Here is a 26,012-nt window from a genome sequence, read left to right as displayed (position 1 = left end):
TTTGTTCTGGGAAATGAGTGAACCATCAGCCTGGTTCCTTTTGTGTAGGGGGCAAAGCTTCACAAGGACCCGCAGGGCACCGGGCAGTAACACGAGCATCTTGCTTGCCCGCCCTCCCAGCTCGCCTCTCCTCCTTTGATGGGTTTGGAATGAGCTCTGGAGGTCTAACTGCGGAGAATAATGATGTGTGAAAGATCACTTTCATTTTTCACTCTACTTTTTTGGAAGGTGGAACATTTTACAGTTGACAGTACCATGCTAAAGCCTTATGAGGCAAGCAACTATTTTTAACCAGACGGAGACTATCTGAGAGTCTACTGCTGAATCATTTTAAACAAGGAAGAAATCATGGGATCCAAAAGTGGTGCTGGGGGGAATGGGGGTGGAAAGCCTTTCATGATGCACTTGTTCCAATAACTGTTCAATTACTTCCAGACTGTGATGACGACTATCTGAAAGTGCCTGTGGGCTCACTTCAAGTAGTGGCTGCATTTTACAAAATACTTCTGCTTTGAGAAAGAGGCAGGTGCTCAGGTTAGAGCAGCCTGTGAGGCTACCTGTGTTTGCTATCCCCCTTTGCGCCCTGGACCATCCTCTGAGCCGTGCCAAATGGGAGAAGACACTTGAGCATCTTGGCACTGCCCTTCTCTGAGCCCCCATCACCCCATATTAGCTGGCTGCAATATATTGAACGCTTGTGGGACCACAGCCTGGGGTGAGAGGAGAAGGGGTGGCCTCAGCCCTGGTCTGGATGTCCTTCCACCAGACAGCGAAAAGCACCGTTTCTCCCTCCTCTGCCCACACCAGTGCAGAGGTGGCACTTCAAATAACGTGAGTTTGCCAGGTGAAACGGGCCTTGCGGATAAACGGAGGAATTTTCTTCACGTTTCCTTTGTCTAACATATCTCAGACTCGCAGCAACACCCCTTCTCGCTGGAGGGCTGGCAGCTATGGACCAAGGCAGCTCCTCACACAAGGAAAGGGAGAGCCAGAAAGTACAGCTGAGTTACAACTGCCCAACAGGCCATGACCCAAACCGTGTTAGAAGCCTATCAGCCTGTTTGTGTGAATTAATGCATAGCCTATTTATACTCACTCAGAGCACAAGGGTGGTAAATGTGTACATGGCGTTTAGCTTTGTTCTGAAGTTTGTAGCTCCGTTGGATGTGCAGCATTTGGCCTCGGAGCTGAGCTGAGTCCATGTAGAAACACGGCACTGCTCGGGCACGCTGTGGTGCCAGACTAAGGGCTGGGAGGAACATTTCTGCATTTGACCCTGCCGTGGTCTGCAAGGCTTTGTGGTCTGCAATGTTTTCCCATTTTGAAAGGGGAAATCAAACCTCCTTCCCTGACCTACTTCAATACTTGGTCACTGGCCTGTCTTCTCAGTATCATTGAAACCATGGTGGGACACATGTCCTCGGCCCCCTTTAGACCAGTCTCTTGCTCTGATTTCCCAAAAGCTGCTGCTCCGGGGTTCCTCTGCATTGAGAGCAAAAGTCAAACCCTGTCCCGGGTTGGCACTGCAGCATGGCTGGGGCAGAGTGTGTGGAGATGACACCAAGGCATCATGGAGAGGTCCTGTGTCCGCTTGTCACAGAACAAAACATAGTGTCTGGCTTTGGGGAGATGGGTAAGTTCAAATGAACTCTTCCTCTACCAAGCCATCAATATCATTTACAGGAGGAACGAGCGCATATCAAGAGTAGTTTTAGCTGCCAATTTGGTGGCAGCCTCGAATGAGGAGCCTATTGGCCACGGTAGGTAGGTTGCAGCTCTCTCTGGAGCCTCTGCTGCACTGCGTTTGCATTTGCAAACATCCTAAATGTGAGCTACAAGACCAGGCAGACTTCCTGGTTGCAAGGACTCACAAGCAAATTTAGCCAAAGGGACTGGATACATCCCCTTTAAAAAGCCGCCAGGGTCAGTGTCTGCAGCATGGGGAACGGAGCTCAGAATAAATGATCCTTGAACTCAATGTTTTTAAGAGCAATTGCGAAGCGAGAGGAATGCAGCACGGCCTGCCGCGACCTCCGCCAACCTCTGCACAAAACCCAGAGCGCTGCAAAGCCCCGGCTCCATATCGGGTGGTTACAGCTGTCACCATAGCTGTCACCTTGTAGTTTTTCTTTTACTGTGCAATGGAAAGAAGTGAGAAGCGGGGCTTGCATCGCTACCCGTGATGTTAAACGCAGCGCAAGCTGCCGAGCTCACACGTGTTATCTGTGGGGCATTGGGAAGATGAGACTTGCATCTCCCATGGGACTCAGCTCCCACATGGGAATCTCCGTCCCTGGAGAGGCCCAGAGCTGCCCTTCCAGATCCTCCTCTTCTCCCTTTTCCCCCTGGTTATTTCTGATCTCACCCATCCTCTCCGGGTACCGCTGCGGGGAAGGGACGGCTCCCTGCCCACCGCCAGCCCACCCAGCTGGGGCACACCGCAGCCGCATCCAAAGCTGACCTGGGCCTTCCACTTGAGGGAACGTGCGGTTCAGCTGATGCCACTGGTCGGCATCCAGCGTGCTCAGGCTTGCACGCCACGCGTGGCTTATCCTGTCCCTGCGCTTGCAATCTTGAGTAATGGGGCCTGACACGTGTGTTTTTCCAGAACACAGTCTCTTCAGATCAGATTAATTCTGTGATTTCCATCTGCTTCCTCCTCTGCATAAACGATGAAGACTTCCTGAAGCTAACGGCCAAGCTTGCTCGAAGCTGGGACATTAAAATTCATCTGCTGTTCTTGGGTACTTTCTGTAGCCTGATGACCCTGGGTGCTACTTCTCCCTTCTCGCCTGCGGACCTGTACGTCCCAAAGCTGTAGGCAAAGAGGCATTTTAGGGGGGGGAGAGGAGGGCAGGGCAGGGTGTGAAGTGACTTGTCTGTGGGTTTGAGCCCACCTGGAGGCTCGCAGGGAAAGGTCTTTGCCAAGAACCTCCCTGTTGAGTTGCTGCCTGTGCGTGGGGCGAGGGCAGCGTCGTGGCTCCAGCCTGGGGTCCACCGCAAAGGGCCTCGAATGAGCCCGCACGTACACCCCGCTTACCCGGTCCAAGGGTGAGACCGGCGGTCACCCGGGCGTTTCCGAGGATGTGGTAACTGAGGGCTGTGTTTAAAAACACCAGACAATCCCTCCTTCCCAGTTTGAGGGGGTGCTCATTGAATAGGATGTTTGTATTTGAGCCCTAGCAACACTGTGTCCTGTAGGTCCTCTCTGCATTAAGAGGAACTGAGATTTTGATGGGAACATCTGCTATTGTGCATGCATTTCCCCTCTCCCGTTTATCAGGGGTTGCACCATGTTGCTTATATTAAAGTCTAAAATACAGATGAAGCTGTGAAGTGTGAATAATAAATGCTGCTTGTCAGTAGATATCCCAGAAGCACATCCCGTTAATAAAGGGTATTGGGTGAATAAAATGCCTTTTACATCCTGATAAAGACATTTTTGTTCAGTGCTTTTTAGCAAAATATAGGGTTGGGTCTGAGACAGGATATATATTTTTGTGTGGATCCACATTTGCATTTTCTCATGTCTAGTTCTATGACCTGACTGCATTGCTAGTACAAGTGGTGCTGGCACCACAAAATTTTCATAGCCTATAAAAGTCACGGAGCAGAAGTCTAGAGAAGATACCCTGCATCTGTGTCCCACCTGCAGTGCAACCACCAGTACTATCTTACGGGTAGGATATCTCTTGATGGGAGATGTCAAAGCTCTTGGTGAAGTGTATTCCTTCTTTTTTAAAAAATGCTAATCATGTCCTTATCCAGCTTTTTGTTTGAGGAAGATGTAGCGTCCTGGTGCTCAGCTGGAGCTTTCTTGGCTTGCTCTGCCTACCAGGTGGGTTTGTTCTAGTGGAATTTTTAAGTGTGGTGGATTTAAAAGTAATTAGTTAAAAATTTACAAACCTGAGCATGCAGTCTTTGTGCTTACTTCAGTATCACCCCTCAGGGACAGACCTGGTTGATGCTTTTGGTGAGGTCGAGTCCCTCCCTTGTTCAGGAGGTGTGTTGCCTCGCAGTGAGAGGGAAAGCAGCTGTAGCCACATCTGCCCCATCGGGCCCCTCTGTTCTAGCATTGGTTTTACTTGTGCCCGCTTTTGTGTCCTTCCCTTGCCTGCCAGTTGTGAGGTCTACATCCCTGTTACACACACAAAAGTTGTTGGTGTTTTCCTTCTTGATTGTTCTGTGTGTAATTTAGATTCCACTAGCAGCATTTAGATTATGTCATTGCATCATTTTAACGGTGTTTTTCTTGGCTGCGGGTTTGATTTTCTTGGCATTGCAGTTAGGGCATCTTTGCAGACATGTACACTTGTTAGCCGTACAGTCCATTCCCCTTTTTGTGCACCTTGCGCTTGCCTCTGCAAATCCCAACTGCAAAGTACTTGTTTTGCAATTCTTTCCTTGCCTGTTCACAACAGCTAACGCAATTTCTCTTCCCCTTTAAATTTCATACATCAGTACTTATCTTGGATTAAAGTTGTCCTTATACTACATGAAATCTATAAACTTTTCTTTTTGGTAGCAGTGCCTAGAAGATCCAGGCAAGGATCAGGAACGATTCGTGCTGGTTCTGCACAGGCAAAACCCAATGCTCCTGGTCCCCAAGTGCTTCTGCTCTAACCTTCACACGGGACAACAGAGGGATACGGACAGGAAGACAAGAGCATCAGGAAATGATGATGCAGCATTACCCAGCATGATAGACCTACATGCTGGGCACAAATCATTTTCAGACCTTTGTCAGCAGCTGTGCAAAGGGATTTCAAAGGATCTGTGAAAGATAACTAGGTACTTTTGAATGTTTTTCGCCACTGCATCCACAGCTCTACTGTCACATTTTGCTTGTCCTTCTCTGGATGCACACCTTCCCAACGGAATGGATTTAAGATTGTATTTTATCCTGGGCTGTTTAGCAAAGCCCATTCCTTACTCCTGGCAGTTCTGCTTTCAAGGTGTCTCCAGCTTCCCACAACAGTAGTGCAGGGCTCTTAGTGGATTCATTCAAATCCTCACGTTTTTCATCCCCAATACTATTATAACACAATTTTCTCTTTCTTGTAAGAGCTGACAGTCAAACTGGACATGTATAGTTTGCCAGTACAGAGTTGTGTTTTCTTATATTACCAATTATATTTCTTGCCTGTGCTTTCTGTAAAACAAAAACAAAGCAATCACCCCCCAACAAAAATCTTTTTCTCCTCTAAACTCATCAGAAATTCTATAAAGGCCTTGAGTTAGAATCTGCATCTTCCTTTTCTCTCCCCCTGCCCATATATTGCTATTTCTGCGCTCTCTGCCCCTGCACTCCCAGCTCTTAGCTGCCACGGCCGCAGCGCCCGGCCCCAGCAAGCCCAGTGCTGTCTCCCAGAATAGCCCCGTATGCTGGGGGCAAATACGGTATGTGCCATACTTCCCACCACACAGAGCAAATTCACCAAACTCTTGGCCTCCAGGAACCTAGTAGCAAACTGGAAACACAAGCAGCGTGCTGCCCTCATGACTTCTTGTCATAAGATGTAGGAAGAAACAGGAAAAAAAGTGACCCAGCGATTACTCTGCGAGAAAGCGGTGCTGGAAGCGCAAGCTTGAACTCCCTGCACTGCCGTCGTGTCCTGCTCCTTGGTGGAAATGCAATGTCAGTAATCACGGAGCCGAGTGAGGTCTGGCAGGGGCTGGGGTCCCTGGCTCCTGCACGGGCAGCAAACTCCCAGAAGCACGGGGAAGAAAGAGGGGAAGGGAAAACTGATGGGGTTGGGAGCTGACACATAGCCCAGCACGGGCAGACGCGTCCCAGAAGGAACCCCCAAAGTAAATACAGTTGTGCAAGCCATTTCTGTGCCACGTTGGCAAAGAGAGCCAGACTTTTCTGTTTCTTTTTCATACATATCCACTCAAAAGTGCATGTTCTGGTTGCCCCGGGGTTAAATAAGGAGAAGTTAAGATAACGCTGTCGGCTGCGCTCCGGATCTGGGCTTGCAGCACCCCAAGTTCGTTCTGCGGAGGAGAGGCCGTGATGAAAGCAGGGTTTGCTCTTGTGCCAGGACGGCCTGTTTTAAAAAAAATATTTCCCCCCCCCAGCCCCATCTCTTAGCCTTTCACCCGCTAGCCAGTTCCCAGCCCCTTCCTCTCCCCTGTACATTGATTTTAAGCCTTTTCTGCGTACTGCGGCCAGGCAGCTCCCCCAGCCCGAGGTGCCCAGAGGGGCAGCCGGCGAGGGCTGAGCTCAAGGCAGCGCTGGGCAGGGGGAAGCAGACGCAGGGGCTGCTCATACCACTTCTTCTCGCTGCTTTTGCACACCCGACTGGACCGTTTCCCTGAAGCTGTAATTAATAGTGCCCAGCCCAAGCTTGCCTTCCTCTAAAACCCATCAAGGGCGCAAAACCAAACTGAACCAGGGAATTTTTTTGTAAGCATGATGTTCCCATGAAATAAAGTCTTTGTTCAGGCCTAGACGCGACGTGCCGCGGACCAGCCCAATTCCTCAATTCACGGGCAAACTGCAGGTAGGAAAGTCCCACGAGCAAAAGTCTCATCGCAGGGTCTGCTCCACCTTCCTGACAGCACAAGCTGGGTTTTCTGGTTGCCTTCACAGCCTCAGCTAACAAAGCCAGGTCTGGCCTCTCTCCAGGGAAGACCGGCTCCTTTTCCAGTCCTGCCTCAACTACTCCGGCTGACTTTGTCCCTGCTCAAAGGTTTGCCCTAGCTGATGAGCTGGCAGGTTGGTAAGGGAACAGGAGCTCCTTCAACATCCCTGTGCTGTTGCATGCATTGGGTCCCTGGTGGCCAGAAGACTGAAAAATCAAAGGAGCCATCTCATGTTGGAAAATACATTAATTTTTCATCTGTATATATGCATACATGAGGGATCAGGAGCCCAGCTGACCTCTCCGGCAGCTGCACCTGAGACGGGCTCCTCGCCGGTCGCAAGGTGCCCGCGCAGGGGACGGTGCCCGGCCGGGAGCTGCTCCCCCTGCCCCGGTCCAGCGCGGCGGGGACGGGGGGCCAGCGCGGGAGCCTGCGAGGCTGCTCTGAGTCACCCTTTGGACGGGCCTCGCTTCCTTGCTCTCCGATCCAAGGCTGCTTTCTTGGCAGAAGCCTCCCCCAGCCAGTCAGTGGTAAACTCGCTGCTTTGGTTGGCTGGTTTGGGTTTTTTCCAGTGTTTGCTCTGATACACAATTAATTAAACGTAAGTGCCTCCATTTATTGCTCTCTAGAGAAACCCTGCTGGCTTGCGAGCCCTGGCCTTTGGGGACATTCCTATTGTTTCAGCTACCACCAAAGCCAAGGGAAGCTAAATCACGCTCTCCTTCAGATGGGAGGGGAGCGCACCCGCCACCGTGCCTTGGCATGGCTTGCGGTTGCCTAAACATTGTCTTCAATGAGAGACACGCTACAGTGGATTTGGCATTACAAGGTGACCACTACCAGCAAGGTCTGTGCTCTGTCACCAACCCAGGCAAGGTCAAATCGGTTTGAAATAGTTGACTGGTCTTTCACTGTCAACAAGCAGCCTTAGAAGATTGCAAGGAAAGTCTGAGAGGGAAACGGTTTGACGTAATTCAGGTAACAAAAAAATGTAATCTGCAAGCCTCGTGCTACAGGCTTACGGCCAAATCTGTCACATCTCTTTTCCAAGGGCTTCACCTGCCTGAGGAGCGAAGGTAACTTGATCCAACCCATGTTTTGCCAGGTCCTGGTTTAGAGGTGCACCTACGTTTTTGAAGTGCCAGTGTGGTAGCCATTCCCTGCCGGCACCTCATCTCGATGCATTTGGTATCGGGGTTGCATGGCCCAAGGAAAACCATGATGGCTTCAAAGCACGGCGCCCGGGGCCACGCGTACCCAGATCAATGGCTGCTTGCTTCACCAGATTGGTTTACAAAGTAGAGGCTTTCCCCACCAGTCCTTGCAGATAGGAAACGCCTGCTTGGCTCCAGCTGGATCTTTCTAGAGTCCAGAAATGTCTGATTAAAGCCAAGTGAAACAAGGGGCTGTGGATCCTGGGGGAGGGTTTACCCGGAGGGTTTTGCTGCCAGCCATCCCGCCTCACTCAGTGATCTCCGTCTCCGCAGCATGGAGGACACGGGAGCTGTGCAACCACCTCTGAAACGCTGCAGGTCACAGCGCGGCATTGCCGGGGAAAACATATACTCCTTGCTGTGCCTCAAAAGGCTGAGCAGTTCCCTGCAGTGTGTCAGGAGCTGCTTCAACTGTTGAATAACAGCTTGGGAGCAGGTGGACAGCTGTGGGCAATAACCTCACCCCTGGGACAGTCCTGTCTCCATCTGCACTGCAGTGGAGACCTGTCCCCTACACCAGCCATCCCCACCAGTTTGACTGAGCCCTAAGGCCAGATCAGACGCATGGCGAGGAGAAGGGACCAGCGAAAGGGCATCACCAGCACTCCTGCACTGTGTCACTCCTGATGTTAAGCCCGCGACAAGCTGACAGCAGCTCGTTCTGATTTCTCACTTCACCTTACGGCTGAAGATCACTTCTCCAGAAGGGTGAAGACCTTAAACATTTTCCAGAGTCCATCTAATCAATATTTCTCTGATAATCTAATTACTAAGGTGAAGCCAGACCAGCTGATTAGTACAAGCCACTTAACTGCATTAACAGGTCACAGCTCTGAGCCCAAGTTCAGTGTATTTCAACCTCTTTTGACTTGCCAAAGTTTCCAGGGAATGTGCAGACCCACAAAACAGGTTTAGGCTGACCGGCCCTAGGCTTGTTTTTTCAGCCCGTAACTTGGCCATATGCTGCTTTTACCCACAGTGTTGATATAAGGGATTCTCACCTTCTTCCTTTCCCCTGCGCCAGGCACTGACTGGAGTTCAGATCTAATCATTTTCGGAGCATTTTTAACCAGCTGCTTTCACAGTGCAGCCTCACAAGCCCTTCCGTCAGGCTGCAGACCACAGCTTGAAAAACATTGCCCTGTATTCACACCTTGCTTCGAGCCACCTCCATCTTCAAAATTCTGAAGAACCGCAGGTTGGAGGGCCCAGGGCAGCGTTTAAGGACTCACCAGCCACCCCGAAGGGAACGGCTGTGGCTGCTAGGCTGTGCTCACCTACCTCGTGTAAAACACCAGCATTTTGGTTAGAGCTCACAGACTTCTCCGTGCTTTCATCTGCTGCTTTTCCTTATTCCACACGCATGGGATTATTTTTTAAATAGAAGCTTCTTAAGAAGCCCATAGGCATTCAGACCAGAATGGATTCAGCCTTTTAGTCAGCAAGGTGCTTCAGTTGAGGCACTAGAGCAGCCCCACTCAGATCAGTGGGCAGATGCATGTGGTATGGAACCCTGCAAAACCTGAAGTCCAGAGGATTTCCTGACTATAGGGCATCCACCAGAGCAGAACAGCAACAAACACATTTAACGGCTTATTTATACACATTAGATGAGAACAACTTGTTCAGCAGCACTCTTCTACTGAAACAGTTACACTTATGCATGCAAAAATCTTGCAAAATCTGGCACCGACCCACTGTGGTTTAATGCAAAATAGCCTAAAACCAACCACAACAACAAAAACCCAGCCATACTTCTCCATTAGAAAAAAAAAAAACTTAAAATAGAGCAGAGAAAAAAAATAGCAGTGCTGATTTCCTCTTTCGCAGTCAACTACACAAGTAAACTGCTAGCATTGGGTTATATATTCATTACCCAACAGCACCAGTATGAGACTGGCTTGCTTCAGGATCAAGTACTTCATGCTACTGTGCTGTGAGAACCCTTGCTCTGCAAATACAGTCGTGCTGTGTCAGCCTCAAATACAGACCTATCTGTAAAATAGGGGCGGGAAGTTGTTCACCAAATGGCTACTTGCAAATACCACCAAAGCCAAGATCTGTCTGTGAGGAAGTTTAGCTTCAGGCTGTTGTTTCCAAACAGCAGCGCTAAGTACTTGGGAAGCACAAATAAATCTTGATTTTTGGTCACATCTGTCAGCAAGAGCTGTATTTGCTATCAGTGGAAAGCTGGAAGAAAAATGGTGAACTGCAGAACAATTCCAGCAAAGAGTCATACAGGTAACAGTAACCAGAAAACTTAACTGGGAGCCCTCACCCTGATCCTAGGAAGCTAGTGGTAGTTTGCCATTAAATTTCAAGAAAATAGGACACCTCCTTGTCTCACTGAAGGTACTCTGGGAGATACTAGAATAAACTCCATAAATTATCCCCTTCATGGCATTCCTTCTTCCCTTTTTCTGTCTCTCTACAATCAGGTTGCAAGGGCAGGACAACACATACAAATCTGATTCCCAGACTTTTTAACATGAGCATAGCCACAATGAACCGCCAGCAACCTGACAGCATCACTTTTTTTTTTTTTTTTTTTAAAAACCAATATCATGGCTAAAAACCAAGCTAAATTAGATCTCTGCAAGGGAATAAACCAGAGCAGCAAATAGTGTCTCAAATGTGGAGCTGCGGAACCAGCCCTTGCTACTGGGACTGTGGGGTTGTCAAATTCACACGACACAAGGGAAAAGAGGACTCCAGCATCAAGGCCACTTACCAGGACTGGCAGTAGCTCACAGCAGTACTTACTTGCAGCACACCTAGCACCTGTCCTTAGGCCAGAAAAGTCTCACCCCTGTTTCCAAGAGATGACAGGATGAAAGGTGTGCAGCCCTGTTTTCCCTGGCCTTGCTGTTCAAGCTGATCTGCAGTACCAGAGGTACATGGCAAAGATGCACTGCCACCTCTTGTTTAGATAGCGCAAGAGAAAAGTATGGGCTGGCAGCAAGCATCGCCCTGCCAAGCTGTGGGTAGTAGCAATGCCTCCAACTGCAGATCATATTATATAGTTATATCTACTTGAGGGGAAACAAGAAGGGGCTTTTATGGTGCCCTCCCAGCACCCGTGCTGGCAAGAACAGTTTGCTGGCAATTAAGCTGCTTTTAGCCCAGAGCACTTGTTTACAAGCATCACGAGGACATTTCTGCACTGTGAGAAGGAGAGACTCCCACTCACTGAAGATGACCACCCAACTTGCAGCACCCTGGTGCCACCACCACAGGCCTCTACCAAGAACTATTGGTGCAATCTAGAGTTAAGCAGCAGTAAATAAGCAATGGTACAAACCACAGACCCAAACCAGACTTTCATACATTTGTATGTTTATTATTTCAAAGTACAATATATACATAAGGTATAGTGATATCTTCAAAAAACTTTATACAGAAACAGGTATCTACAAAATTAAATCAATAGACATTCTGTGTATATTCAGACAACATACATACATATATTGGAAGATTCAACATAGTTTCAGTTAGAACACGAAAATGGGAAGGAAACCCCCATCCATCTGGGAAAAGCTCTAAATACCACCCAGGTCCCTCTGCAACGCAGCCGTCTGCCCTTTGACAGGTTTCAGGTCGTTGTGGAGACACGGTAAATCTGATTTCTAGTGCCACCTACTGCTGACATTTACCATCACAGCCGGTTCCATTGACAGCGGGAAGGGTGGAGGAGGCCCATTCAGACAGGCCTTGTTGTCTGAACCCCTTCGTAGATTTGGGTCTCTGCAGCATGCGGGCACTCAGCTTTACACTCGATTCAGTGGAAGCCAGAGATCTGATTTTTTAATTTTTTTTTTTTTTTTTTTAGTTATGAACAAAAATATTGTAATGGAAATTTCAAGAGAGTATAACTTCAGTTTTAGTAGCTCGAAATACTGCAGGTGATGCCAGCAACAAGTGAAGATGATAACTTATCTGAGCAACAAATCAGTCTCCACTGTCTTCTGGAGACTAAAAGAAAAAATATCATACAAGTCTATATGGCAGAAAATGAGTGATTTCTATAGCATAAAATGGTATTCTTCAGTTCAGAGGGTCTGGCTTTAGACAATGACAGTGCTGGATTTAACAGAGGGTGGAAAAGCATAGGCAGCTTTCCTGTAGGGCCTCTAACAACAACTGGATGTGCGATGTTTGAATTCAAAGAGCACCCTGAGTATTTAAGAAACAGATGTTTAAGCCTGTAGGACACAACTAGCTATAAGCTTCGTATTTTCAAAAGCAGCCTGTGGCAATTACATGTCTAATGGACACTGAATTTCAATGACAGGTATGTAGCTAACTGCTCCAGGCTGCCTTCAAAATCAGTTTATCAGTTTCTCTCTAAAATTCAGTTTATTTAAGGACAGTTTTCAATCTCAGGTTCATAATATAAAGTTTCCAAAACAAGGGTAAGTGAAATGTGATTGCTATGCAAGCCTTGCACCCACTCTGCACCAGCTCGTGCTCACCTGTATGAACCACCCCACAGAAACACACCTTTTCACAGAAGTGTTCTTGTGAACACCAGCACCGACAGCATTACACTCCTGACAATCTACCCTATGGAAACAACAGACAGGTGACTTGCCAGCAACATTTTTATGGCTAATACACCACTGCCTCTCAGAAATGAGCAACATTATTAAGCAAAGCTGCTGGCTGACCCTGTCATGCATTCATCACATTTTGGGCTTACTGGATAGAGAGTCATTTGCCACTGTGCGAGCTAGAATTAAATTTTCATCTATAACAGGCATGTTTAAAATAATGCCTGCAGAAGATGACTTTGGTCCATGAAGATACTGTGTACAATAAACAATGTAATATTTTGGCTGCTTTGTGTGTCTCCATAACCAAGGAAAGTCTGAGAAGCTACTAGTGCTACACAGAGGAAGCAGCGTTTCCAGCAGGGAAGGGGGACAGCTAACTAGGTTTCTCAAATAACTTAAAAGGAGAAACAACCATGCCAAAAAGAAATAAGAATTTCCACAATGTCATTGCACTTATTCCATCTGCATCCACACTTCTCCTTCATTCACATTGTACACCTGGAGAACATACATTAAATGATTACAGTATTAACATGGTATCGAAAATACTGGGAGTCATTCAGCTGAATGCTTGAAAATATCCAGAGATCTGGTACATTAAAGCATGAAAACACAAACATACAAGAGCTAAGCTATGTTTTAACATGCAAATTTTTCTAAATACTTTCAGCAGAAGGTCTAGTTCAGTCACAAATAACTGCCTGTTCACTTCCTGGAAGCTGGTGACAAATCTGTTTCAGCAGAGCCAGGTAGTTTCCTCTTCACATCACTTAACAGTAAAGCAGAGGTAGTCCCATGACTGGACTGGTCAAAATTCCCTAACATTTCAGATAACCACTGCTCTCAGGAATTAGAAAAATATATGTATAAAAACCCACCCAGATTAAAGGCTCACAGTTTCTACAATGCTTGGTCAGGTTTTAAGTAGTTTGTTTCCACCTTCCCTTTCTAAAGAAATACTTAATCCTTTGACGCTGAAGGGACCTGCTATCCAAGACTCCTGAAGCTCTCTAAACCACAAACCAGGTTTTGATCCCACAAGGACTTTCACAGATGCCTATCTTTAAAGTAAAAAGGAAGTCTCACTGTCTTGAATCAAACTACTCAAACCAAATCAGGCCCTTTTGCTCAATTTGGTTCATTACAAAGCTCAAGTGACTCAGTGGCACCTGAAAATGAGTACACACCCTTAAGTCACCTAGATGCTTTGATAAATTATCCTCCTGTGTGCTGCCGGATTCAGTCCCCTTGTTTTGTGAATGATGCAAATGGTGCCTGTGGTAAGACAGATTCCGTGTCCCACCCCCCCCGCCCTCAAGTATTCTTTCTAATTAAAATAGCTGAAGCATTGCTATTGTAAATGTACATTGAATCTTTTTTCATGATAATAGGAAGTTCAAGTATTTAATAAAAACCCAAAGTACATATTTACACTGTGATCTGGTCAATTCATTTTGGTCAAAAGGCAATAAATACAGAAATCTATGCATTTACTGCTGGAATAGATATTTCAAATCCTGTAAATTACTTATCCTGGAATTAAAATATGAACATGATGTCATGACTAACCAGAATCTTGTCACCTTGATACTCTTCCTCCATCACCCTCTCAGACACTGAAGGATTGAATAACAGTTCTCAGTTCATGCCATTTTGACCAACTAATTCTTCACAGCAGTAGAATTAAGGAGTTGTACAGATTTCTGTGCCACTTTCACAGTACAACCAATAGATTAAAATCCCATTTAGATATATTTCCTATTTCTTACTATTACTTTCACTAGCTGGTCTAGCCACAGTTAATGAGAAAATTTAGTTAGCTTCCATTTGTCTTTGAAAACAGATTTTCTGACCACGTGAAAACAGATGCAATCATGATGTCTACCTGTACATATGTAACAATGGGCAGTTAAAACTCCTTACTTTTTAAATGCTGTTAGTTATGCAGAAGGCCAGTGAACTTTATTAACCAATTATCTGATATCAGACTTCTTTAGATCTGTATGTCTAAAGATCAAGGGTTTACAAGATTTATTGAATTGACATTTGATTCAATTATATATACTCAACAACTGAGTTTGAAAGCTTCTTAATCCCTTAATTTTACTGTTGCTTCTCTTCTTTTGGAAAAAGAAACTAGCCATTGAATGTTAATCTAAAGCAGAAAATATGCAATATCATGGCCACCACTTAAAAACCAAAATTTTGTTACAAAGCATTTTTCCATGCGTATGTCAAAAATGCTTAATCAACCTAAATATCACAAATAATATGGAAGAAAGGAAATAATGTCTGAAAGCCCTTAAAGCTCATTAACACTGGATATGTTCAACAGCAACTAAGACAGAATTTGTTGTATTTTTTCAAGCTCCATCACTAAGAGACTGATTAATTATACCGGGCAGAAATTAAAATCTCACTGCAACTCACTCAAAACATAATATGCACTGCAAAGCATCTGTATGTCATTTCAAATAAAAGTTTTAGATAAATGTAGTGTGTAGTAAAATTCAGCAGCACCTCAGGCTGGTATTGAGTAGACAGAACCACACTGATGCCAAACCCCATAGATCTCTCACACGAGTAAGGACAGCCTGTATGGTTAAAGGCTATATAAGCAAAATACCGGATGCTTGTGCTGGCAGGCAATCAAATTTCAGGAAACATGTAAAAAACAGTGGTCTGTAGCACCTGCCTTTTCTGCATCTTCATGTTGGTTATTCCATAAAAGTTTTAGTTATGTCTGCTTTATTCTCTGTTCCAGTTCATGCTTGTGTTTAATAAGCCGTTCTATTTCTGTTCCTAGAGTTTGAAGGTTTTCCTTTTGAGGAAAAAAAAAAAAAAAAAGAAAAAGATAGGGTAAGTTATACAGGGAAAATGAGCCAATAGGCACAAAATGCACTAGTAAGTTAAAATTACTGTTTATGTCAGCAGGTTGGTACTTTCAAGTATCCAGAACAAGCACAAATGATTAGACAGAGTTGGAGAAAACCAAGTTCATTTCCATAAAGGATGCAAAGCTCTCAGCAAATCTTTTTTTGCAGTTACTAATATTCTACAGGCTGCCTAGACAGCGTTCAAGCGGAACGATAATTACAGGAAGAGATCTCCAACTTCTGCAGAACACTGCAGTCCGGCTGGCAGCCTGCACAACATTTTCCAGCCTGCCATCTTTCCCGTGCAGCAGACGTGCTGCCCCAATAGCTCAACAGGGTAGCCAGCTACTGGCACAGGGCAAGCACATAGGGCCCATGCCCCTGGCTCCAGGTGACTAGGGAGAGCATGGAGAGGCCCTTCCCCACTGAATGCGCAGGCAGCCCAGAATTCATTTCAAGAAGCAGCCCGTTAGTGCAGCATACTATGTGGGTCCCAAAACGGAGGTTCAGCACGGATCATGTTACATAACTCTTTGATTAACCCAATGCTATCAGCGGTACCAATTCACAACGAGCTGACTTCTGAAAAGCCTCCTCCTTTTAACAGCATGCGTCTCTTTGAAGGCAGTATTTCAGAACCACAAGAACATGTGGAAGAACTGGCATAGCTACTCACTTTCAATGTAATATTTTTCAGTAATGTATCTTCCAGCACAGCCTGTAGCTTCCTGTTTATCTCTAAGGAGAGTTCCAATGTGAGACCACTATCTGCAGGATGAGATGTGTACAGAGATGCCATAATCCCACCCCGTCTACTCAAGTGTACTTTGTTGAAGTCAGAGGCCTCTGATGATAGCGTTCCAGCTTCTTCCCGCAAAATGTAACTCTGAATAATTCTGGGGGGAAAAATAATTTTAAAAATATAGCATTATAAGGCAGTGAAAAGTCAGCCATAGAAGTAACTTCAGATTCCTGACATAAGACTAATTTTATTTTCAAGCAGTACTGTATTACTGAAAAGGCAGTAAAAATCAACTGCTGCAATTACTAGGTCAGAGGAAAACCTGGGATACCAACAGTGCTATAAGAGATACTGGTAAGCCGAGTCACTACAATGCACAAGGTTTACATATTTAGAAGTATTTTGAGAAAGTAATATTGCTACCGGAGCAAAAAGGTACTTAAAAAATGCCTCTACTTTTTCTTTGCTGAAAGACTCCAGACAGGTAATCTTAAACTTTCTACAGATGAGACAAAAATTACAAAGTCTCTGCTCAAGAGTCTCCACAAGCTGTGATCATGTTCTATGAAATGGTACCAGATGGGCATAAATAGGCTCGTTAAGCAAAGGCTAAACTTAACAGACAACTGTACTTTCCAGAGGAAGGTATATGCCACAATTTCTTCCCCTCCTAACTGAAGTTCCAGACATCATCCTGTAAGACAAGATTCCACTTACATGGAAATCCTGTCTCACATGTTAAATACTGACCACCTTTGGCTCAGATACATTGTTTGGTATGCATGCCAGACTACCATCTGGAATTATGCAAATTCTCCTTCCAAAACAAACACTTATAATCAGCACCCTTTTAAGCACATGCAGAGAATGGACTCTTCTGTTAGCCAGTGGCAGCAGTCCACCTCAAATCAGCCACCTGGTGACCATTTTGCTACCAAAAAAACCACTTGCACCAGCCTATTCCTCCTGAAAAATTTTAGTAATAAACAACTTGACAATCACTGTAACTGCTGGGGAAAGATAAGAAAAAAAAAGGTCAAGACTAATCCTACCTTTGAGATCTACTTTCACTGCAGTATTTTTGGTGTTTTAAATATTTCCATTTAGACAATTACTGGTCTTGCATAAAATCCAGAATACTTGTCTAGTGTACCAGCTCAACACTGAAAAACTCTACAAACAGAATTCAGAACATACTTTGTTTTTTTCCTGATTTCCTCCACCAGTTGTTTAATGTGATCCTCCATAAACTCCATCTTTTCATTTTTTCGAGCATGTGCCTTCTGCAGCCTTAGTATTCTTTCAACCAAGATAGACTTGTCCACCTCTGGGAAGCTATCCACAGCTACTGAAGATCCAATATTCTCAGGTGACCGATCTTCATTGCTGCTGCGCGCATTAAGGGACCCTGCCAACACATACGTATTTGTAAAAGCTCTTTCTGCTTTTATACCAGGTAAAATGTCTCTGCTAGTGCAGTGCATGCATTCATTACATTTCAGTAGCTTAGGGTATTTTTTCAAAATGTCAGTTTCCCTTATATGTTTGTGGGGTTTTATATAAAAAATCCTTATACCATTTAAATGATTCATGCTGAGACACAGCAGTGTAGTCCCCTAGCATGGGCATAGCTCCTTTAGCATAAGCATGCTTACTTCAGTAATGCTTACTCTTGCATAAGTACCTTCATATTCATTAATATTGCTTTGTACAATACTAAGTTGATTTTAAACATACCTGATTTAGAGTCCACTAAAATTACAACACTGTGAAAACTGTACAGACTGACTAAAGCCCAATGTATAAACACTCTGCAGCACTGATCACTTAGAGCTTGAGGTATTTTCTTTTCTTTCTGTTCTTCTCTCCAAGTATTCCTCTCTCATACATTGAGATTACAGGACACTTTTACAGAACTAACCCAACTGAAAACCCTGTCCTGGTTTCAGCTGGGATAGAGTTCATTTTCTTCCTGGTAGCTGGTACAGTGCTGTGTTTTGGATTTAGTGTGAGAATAACGTTGATAACACAGTGATGTTTTAGTTGTTGCTAAGTAGTGCTTATCCTAAGTCAAGGATTTTTCAGTTTCCCATGCTCTGCCAGCGAGGAGGTGCACAAGAAGTTGGGAGGGAGCATAGCCAGGACAGCTGACCTGAACTAGCCAAAGGGATATTCTATACCATAGGACGTCATGCTCAGTATATAAACTGGGGGGAGTTGGCCAGGGGGGGCTGATTGCTGCTCAGGGACTGGCTGGGCAGTGGGTGGTGAGCAACTGCATTGTGCATCACTTGTCTTTTCTTGGGTTTTATTTCTCTCTCTCTCTCTTTTTGTTATCTTCCTTTTCATTACAATTATTGTTGTTGTTGTTGTTATTATTATATTTGATTTTCTTTCAGTTATTAAACTGTTCTATCTCAAGCCACAAGTTTTACTTTTTTTTCTCCCCGATTCTCCTCCCCAGCAGGGGGGGTGGGAAGAGTGAGCAAGTGGCTGCGTGGTGCTCAGTTCCCAGATGGGGTTAAACCATGACAAACCCAAAGATACTGAGGAAGAAAACAGATGTTGTTTTCAGATAACCACTGCTAACTGGATAGAAAGTAAAGAATTTTACACAAATACAGTGATGCCTCTAAACATGCTAACTGATTTATCATTTACACAGTTGCAACTGTCAACAGTGCAGTTAAACAATGTTGGAAGCCACCGCTCATTTTTGTTTTGCCTCTGGCAGCATTTAAGAGGGTTCTCTATAAACTGGAGTCCTCCAAGCTTCCTCCAAACATAAAAGCAACAAAATACAAAAGGTAGGCATTTAAAAAGAACCAAAATATATAAACATTATAAACATTAAACTTTAATCTTGTAATAAGAATAAGCACCTACAACTGCATTCAGCCAAGTGCATTTTGGTGCTTAAAGGCTATTTTGTCAGCTTTAATGGGAGGCTGCCCACACACTGCATATGCACAAACCACAGAAAGAGCAAGGCTTATGGCAGCACACCATGGCAACCTTATTAAGATCAAAGGATTGTTTTGGCCACCCTGCTATGTGCTACATTACCTGATGAACTGGAACGGCTCCCCATGCTGCTTACTTCTTTGTCGTAATTACCATTTTCCATCTGATCCAATTTCCTCCGTGCTAAAAGTATAACATAATTATGGTTACCAACAGCAGATTAAAAACCAAAAAGCATAGTGTTACACAACATGCAAAAACTCTAATCCTCTCTGATCTGCACCAATTTAACATGGCGTGACAACTGAAAGGTAATGGTAGCAACTAACAAAACCCCAAAACCAAACAGCCCCCCTCCTCTCCCTGCATACAACCATGAAGCACCTGGATGCAACATCCACCATGACCCCTACACCCTGCAGCAGTTGCCAGTTGAAGCAGGTAATGTCGTACATAGGAGTAACTGTGAACAATGAGACTTAAATTTGATTTTACTTTGATTAGGACTGCCATGTAAATAAGTACTGAATGACAGAATGACAACCCTGTTCCTGGATCTCATAACTATATCACTATGGGGAGCTCAGTGTAGTACTTGTGCCAGAAACACCACTCATTCAGTAGGGATCAAGAGGGAAAGTGCACAGCTGTTCATATATGTACAAAGAGAGACATGGAACTTGTCTTGCACAATACCAACAGGATCTCTTCTTTCAAATACATTTCGAACAGATTTGATCATATTCAAATCTATTTGCATTCAGAGCATATGCATTATCAGGTATTTAATGATTTCTGTTTGCTGACAAAATTAGTCATCAGTCTCTCCACATCCATCTTTAAAAACTGAAGTGCTCCGTTTAATATACTAAAAAATAACTGTCACCAGCAATTTCTGATACAGTCAGCAACTAGGAAACTTCTAGCAACTTTTGAATATACCCCTACACAGGCCAGGATCCATATATACCCACAGTGACATTTCAGTAGTCACATACATGGTAACAAAGACTAAGCTCTTTTGAAATAAATCTTTCATTTTATGTCTAAATATAACTTTTAAAATGTATTTAAGACTGAAAATTGACACTAAGGCCTGTTTCCTGTAACTGCAGTTTCCGCAAGACCTAACTTGCTTGTTCACTCTCATTCTCTTTAGGGACAGGGAGAGCTTGAAGGGCTACACTCAAGCAGTGGGCATACGCAGACAGGACCCGAGTCTCTATCAGACACTGTGAAGGGGCTTACAGATGGGGCTGACTCATTATATCTGAAAATAATTTCAACCTAGCTGAAGTTGCTTTGTGAGATCTTTCAGGTTTGCTGCATGCTTGCGCTTCTGGGTAGCCAGTTCATCTTTCAGTTCATCCACAAGGGTCTTCAGCGCTGTTAGTTCTTTCTGCTCTGAAGCTAGCTGAGCCTGTAGTGTCTCAACCTCTAGCTTTCGCTGATCTTCCTCCTTGTGTAACTTGGTGGCCTGAAATTGTAGTTTTATTTTCAGTCATATACAAAAAAATTCCAGCCTAACCATACTGTACACTCAACAGCCTTAATTCTGCACTTTTCACCTGAGAATCATTCACATTTTACATCTATTATTTAGGCTAAACACTACCACTGCAAATGAATATGCAGCACAGTGCAACACTGCAGTAAGACTCCTGAACAATCTCCAAAACATCTGCATGATACAGTACAGAGCCAGGCAGAGCTGTACAGTGCAGTCACATTACCTTCCGTGACACACTAAGTATATTAAAAATGCCATTAATCTCATAGTACAAACAGGACCTAAGAAACAGTTTATAGTAATAAATTTCACAGACAAATTACAACCTTTTGATTGTTTCAGTGACACTTGCACAGAGAATAACTCTGTACTCCCAGGAAGAGCAACACAGTAACACTCCATTCCAGTTGCAGTGTGCCTCAGGATTTCTTTCCCCTTAGAAACACGAGGTGTTCATATCCCACTGCTATTATTCTATCAAATTGGCAAACTCAACAAGAAATTGCGGTCAGGTAAAGGCACAAGGTGGAATTCACGTGCCACATCTTTATCTGTAACAGACATCTTACTAGTGCAAAAACAAAGCCGCACACCATACTCACCAGATCATCTTTAGTCTGTTGAACGCATTCCAGCTGATTCTGCAGCTCTCTTTCACTGTAAGAAAGCTTATCCAACTGGCTCTGTAAGGAATTGTTTTCAGACTGAAGCTGTGCATTCTTACTGGTTAATTTTTCAGTGAATATCAATAGCTCAGATTCTCTTTTCCGACTACCTTCAATGTCCTTCTGGAGATCAGCTATCAGAGAATTGAAACCATCTACTTCTTCCTTTAAACCACTGATTTCTTGTTCATCTCTGTCAAAACAATAGTATCTTATTAGGGATAACCTGAGCTTAAAGATATGAAACCTTATTGAAATAAAAGCATTCAGGTCAAGACCAAATAAGGCAGAGGAACAATTAATGGCCCTGGGGCATCTGTTAGTCACTGGATGGCTTTAAATGCCAAGGGAGTTTGTAGATTACATTTCAGGACATGTCGCAGTGCTAAAGTGACAGATAATTGTAACCCACATGCAGAAGGATATGCAGTCATTAGCTTCCACAAGGAAGATCATCTCTCTGTATTCAACCTCATGAGCTTCAGTATAGGGCATAAACAAAACCCTCAAAAACAGATGCTGTAGATAAGAGGAAGGTCTGCAAACCCAACAAAGGCAGTCATTCTGTAAGAGGACTTGTCTTTAAGAGATAGGGAAATACTCAGTTTTGAGCTTCTCCAGGACAGCAGTATAGTGACTTCTGAAACATCCTTATCCAAGCAGTGCAGCTCTGATTCAAAGGACCTGTCTTACTCCACTATCCCTCCCCCAATCCTCTACAAAACAAGTTCTTGTTTCTACTGAAGCACTCCCATTAGGAGACGTTTGATCTATCACCTGCAACCATTTGAATAAGAAAGGCTGTATCTTCAGTTATGATCAACATTTTAGAGAAAGTGATTTAAATTAATTCCAAAATTAAATAGCTGTTAAAAGAGTTACGGACTAAAAACGTCCTTCTCATTTGCTCTTGCAATATTATTTCCTTAGTTCTTCAATCATGGGATTTTCTACACCTTTCTAAAACCTTACTTTCCAACATCAGCAGAAAACCCCTCACCTCTCTTTCTCACAGGGAGTGTGTATATTCAAATTTTAAAATAAAATTAAAGTTAGACAAAGCAAGGCCACACATCTTATTTAATTCCCTGTCAGACAGGGTAATTACCAGGAGGCTCAATTCACCTTAAGTCAACAACCCCATATCAACATGTTTCTTTAAGTAGAGGTGAGGCTCAGGCAATCCAAATAATTAATAATTCTGAAAATGAACTATAATTTTGCAAAACTAAGTAAGTAAATTCTACTAGAACTCGACTACTATAAATTATATGCTTCCAGCTACCAAAATGAGGAGTTCATGTGGTTAATGACAACCGAAGTTAGCTAGCATTGCACTACCAAAGGATAACATCAAATGTATTGCACCCTGCATTTACAGTCTTTTTTAGGCTAAGTCCACCTTTCAGAAGACTTAAGACTGAACAACTACACCACTGATTTTTTTCAGCCATTTACGCTGCAAAATATCTCACCTATAGTTCCCATTTAAAAACCTATGCCAGAAGGCTATGCTTCTATTTTACGTTTCCAAATTATGTTGTTTCCTTATGACAGGAGAAATCTCTAGTTAACAGTCAGGGTTGAACCAGACAAAATTAAATGTTTAGACCATCTAGTTTATCCTTAAAGTTCTCCAATGAAGGGGACCAGGCAACACTGGAAGTAATCAGTATCCAGCTCAGCCATCAAGTTCTTCCCAGCATTCAATCTAAAATCATCTTTCCTGCAAAACTCTATTTTTATCCTTCCTCCAGTGAACAAGGGTAACTGAACATTCCCTCTATAATGGCCTTTTACACATTTAAGGATGTCTCCCTTTTGTCTTCTCTTCCCTAGGCTAAAGAAATCTGCCTCCTCTATTCTCATCAAGAAAACAGGTAAGATTTTGTGTGAATTAAGATGAAATTCCTTCCATTTGCTTCCAAGAAAGTGAAAGGCTGTAAGTTTATTTATTTTACACAACAATAGGAAAAACAGAGGTCAAGATTCCAGGATTTTTTTTTCATAGATGGTAACTGGAATTTACTGGTCCAAGTTTTAAATCTCTGGTTGAGACTCCACAACTTTATCAAACATTCTAAGGAGTACTGGAAACATGTTAAAGTCATTCTAAAAGAGAAATAAAAGACAATATGAAACTTGATGTAGGGATAAGTATCATACAGGAAGGATACTTAAAATAAAAATTTATCCAAATTAGATAGGAATGAGAAACAGCTATTTAAACATGTCTCAATTACTGAAAGGAAAAGATAATTGGAAAAACACATTTGTAGTTTCACACTGTGATCACAGTCATTTTAATTCATTTGGCAAGATCCCAAGTGAAAAATAACTGTTATTGGTCAAAGTGTAAGCTTCAGTTGTCTCTAACATATTGCAGTTTCCCTAGAAAGCCTGATGACACAGTGCCAATACAGCTGACCAGCACACAGCAAATGGAAAATGCTTCATTCTCTAAACCCTGAGGAAGGCATATAATCACTGAAATATTTTTCAATGATAAGTAAGAACTGTTTGAAAGCACAGGAGGCACACATGGGTGGTTCTGCTTATCTGACATTTGTCTATCGCCATTTATGCAATACCACTAGAATCAGTGAAGTGGATTACATTTATATATTCTAGTCCGTATGTACCATATACAAACATGACTATGTTCAGACACTCCTGAAGTGTCCACAAACCCAACTCTTCTCTGAGATTTCCCTTGCATTCTTAAATGAGCAAACTTTGACACAGCAGAATGAATTCCAGTCCATTAGAAGTACAAGTGCTCCCTACTAGCTGAATGCAGCATCTGTCAAATAAATAAAATTCTTTTTGTTAAATACTTTCATTCATCCATCACAATTTTGCAGCAATCTATCTTTCCAGCTTAGTTGCTTTTCCCCAGTCTTTCAATAAAACAAGCACTGGGCTGACACCTAGAAGACATAACTTCCTATGGAGTATGCTGGAAATCAAGCACTTCTTATTCTAATAATGAAAGATGTTGAATTAGATTTATCCATCTCAATCCCTTCATCTTATAAGAGGCTACCAAGATTATCTCCAGTACTAGCAATATTGATTTAGATTAGAAAAACACTTAAATTAGGACATGGATTCTTCAAGTTACAGTACATTTTAAAGCATCAATAATTTCAATACAGAAAAACTTTCCACATCCCAGATAATCTTTTAAATCTTTCCTCAAAGTGTATAGCTGTACCTCTGATGTTGATCCTGCAGACGATCTACAGTTTTGACTCTGTCCAGCAAATTCTGAATTTCAGTTTTCTGTCTATTAATGATTTCTTTATACTTGGATAACTCATCTTCTGTTCTTAAACGCTCATCCTCTAGACACTTCACCTAAATAGAAAAAAAATCAGAAACTATTTATGCTCCCAAACTTCAGAGCTGAATTATTCTGATCAAATGTCTAGATTGCTGTACAAAGCTCCTGTGTTACTTTTTGGTGGTTCCAAGTAGCTTAGAACACTATCCCACGTATTTCACATCAAATACAGTCAGAAAAATAAAGACCAAAAAAAGAAAGGAAAAAAAAAAAAAATCAAATTAAACAAGTGTAACATTAGTTTTGTCCAAAGACTCACACTTACCAGTCTAATGGACCAGGATCCAAAGACATCATCTTTCCGCAGTTACCAGACCAACCCCTTACTATGTCTTCCTCCCTTTTTCTAAGGTCCTATTGAGCTAAACCCCTGCTCTGGATAGAGGGACCGGCATGCTAATCTATAGACTGTTCGGAAGTTATGGATAGCATATACTCCTCACCAGAGGTCACATGTACGAACTCTACAAGACTAGTCTCACAGGTAGGAAAAGTCTACAAGTATTTCTCATTTTCCAAAGTTACTACCTTTACAAGATGTTTACTAAAACGTTTCTCTCAACTTTTCAGTCAAATGAGGTGCATACCATGAAACACTGTTGTACTATGGATCAACTGATACTCCCTAAGAAAGGCTACCCAAAGTCAACAGTTACATATCCCTTCTAGTCTCATGCCAGCCAGTCTCTAATCACAGTTTATTCCAAAAGACGTAAAAATACAGATTGAATAGTCTTGTTCCAAAACCCAACACTATGCCTTTAGCCCCACTGCAATCCACCACAGCACACATTACCTTTGTTCTCAGTGTTCGAAGCTCATCCATGCCTTCTTTAAATGTTCTCTTCAAGTCTTCCAGTTCTTTTATTTTTGCATGATGCACCTTTTTAAAGAGTGAGAAGCTCCTTGAGAAATCTAAATGGACAGTGGCATCTCCTGGGATGTCAAAAAACATCTAGGCCAATGCTGGCCACCACAACAGCTGAGATGGCTTAAGGCAGAACAGGTGCCCTAAAGGTTTGTTTTACTATTCAAAAAGCAAAGCCAAGCCTAAAAGCTTCTTTATTCTCAGAAGAGCTGAGAACAAAAAGTGAGATTACACACTCTGTTTTCAGGTGTACAAGTTTCTGGTTTTAGGTGTACAAATCTATGCCACAACAGCCCCTGGGGAAAGTTCTAGGCAAACTGACACTTGGTTAACTCTGAAGATGGCATACGCACATATTAGCTGTGAGCAGGTACTAAATCACTACAGAATTTAGCTTTTGGCCTAGCAAATCTCTACACGGAACAGAGGCTGCTCCCTGTCTCTCCTTGCCATATAGCTTGGCAAAATACTGGTCAGAGAAAGGCCTGCCTGTCATCTGAATTTGTGCTCTAAATTACAGCAACGTTCACGTTTATAAATGAAAGAGCAGTTATTTCATCCTCATTATATCCTACTTTTCTCATAACTTTGTTTTTAAAAAGTGAATCCAAGGTAATAGCTAAATACATGCTCCAAAAAGCAGGGCTGGAGGCAGACACCTGGGATGTAGTATTAGGCCAAAAAGA

General features: G+C 43.3%; 1 protein-coding gene across 4 annotated transcripts in view; it reads right to left on the bottom strand.

Moving 5' to 3' along the window:
• Nucleotides 1–11,121: 11,121 nt before the first annotated feature.
• Nucleotides 11,122–26,012, bottom strand: part of CCDC186 (coiled-coil domain containing 186) — a 39,774-nt gene continuing 24,883 nt past the window's right edge. For all 4 annotated transcript variants that reach the window (XM_041127210.1, XM_041127211.1, XM_041127209.1 and 1 more), the window contains 8 exons: nucleotides 25,255–25,341; nucleotides 24,330–24,472; nucleotides 21,050–21,305; nucleotides 20,225–20,414; nucleotides 19,040–19,120; nucleotides 17,171–17,381; nucleotides 15,908–16,127; nucleotides 11,122–15,176 (listed from right to left, as the gene is read on the bottom strand). In XM_041127210.1, the coding sequence (XP_040983144.1) occupies nucleotides 15,093–15,176; nucleotides 15,908–16,127; nucleotides 17,171–17,381; nucleotides 19,040–19,120; nucleotides 20,225–20,414; nucleotides 21,050–21,305; nucleotides 24,330–24,472; nucleotides 25,255–25,341 (1,272 nt within the window). In that variant the 3' untranslated portion in view covers nucleotides 11,122–15,092. The remainder of the gene's footprint in view (nucleotides 15,177–15,907; nucleotides 16,128–17,170; nucleotides 17,382–19,039; nucleotides 19,121–20,224; nucleotides 20,415–21,049; nucleotides 21,306–24,329; nucleotides 24,473–25,254; nucleotides 25,342–26,012) is intronic.

This window comes from Aquila chrysaetos, chromosome 11 (assembly GCF_900496995.4).
Source record: "Aquila chrysaetos chrysaetos chromosome 11, bAquChr1.4, whole genome shotgun sequence".
NCBI lineage: Eukaryota > Metazoa > Chordata > Aves > Accipitriformes > Accipitridae > Aquila > Aquila chrysaetos.
This window is presented reverse-complemented; position numbering and strand designations above follow the sequence as displayed.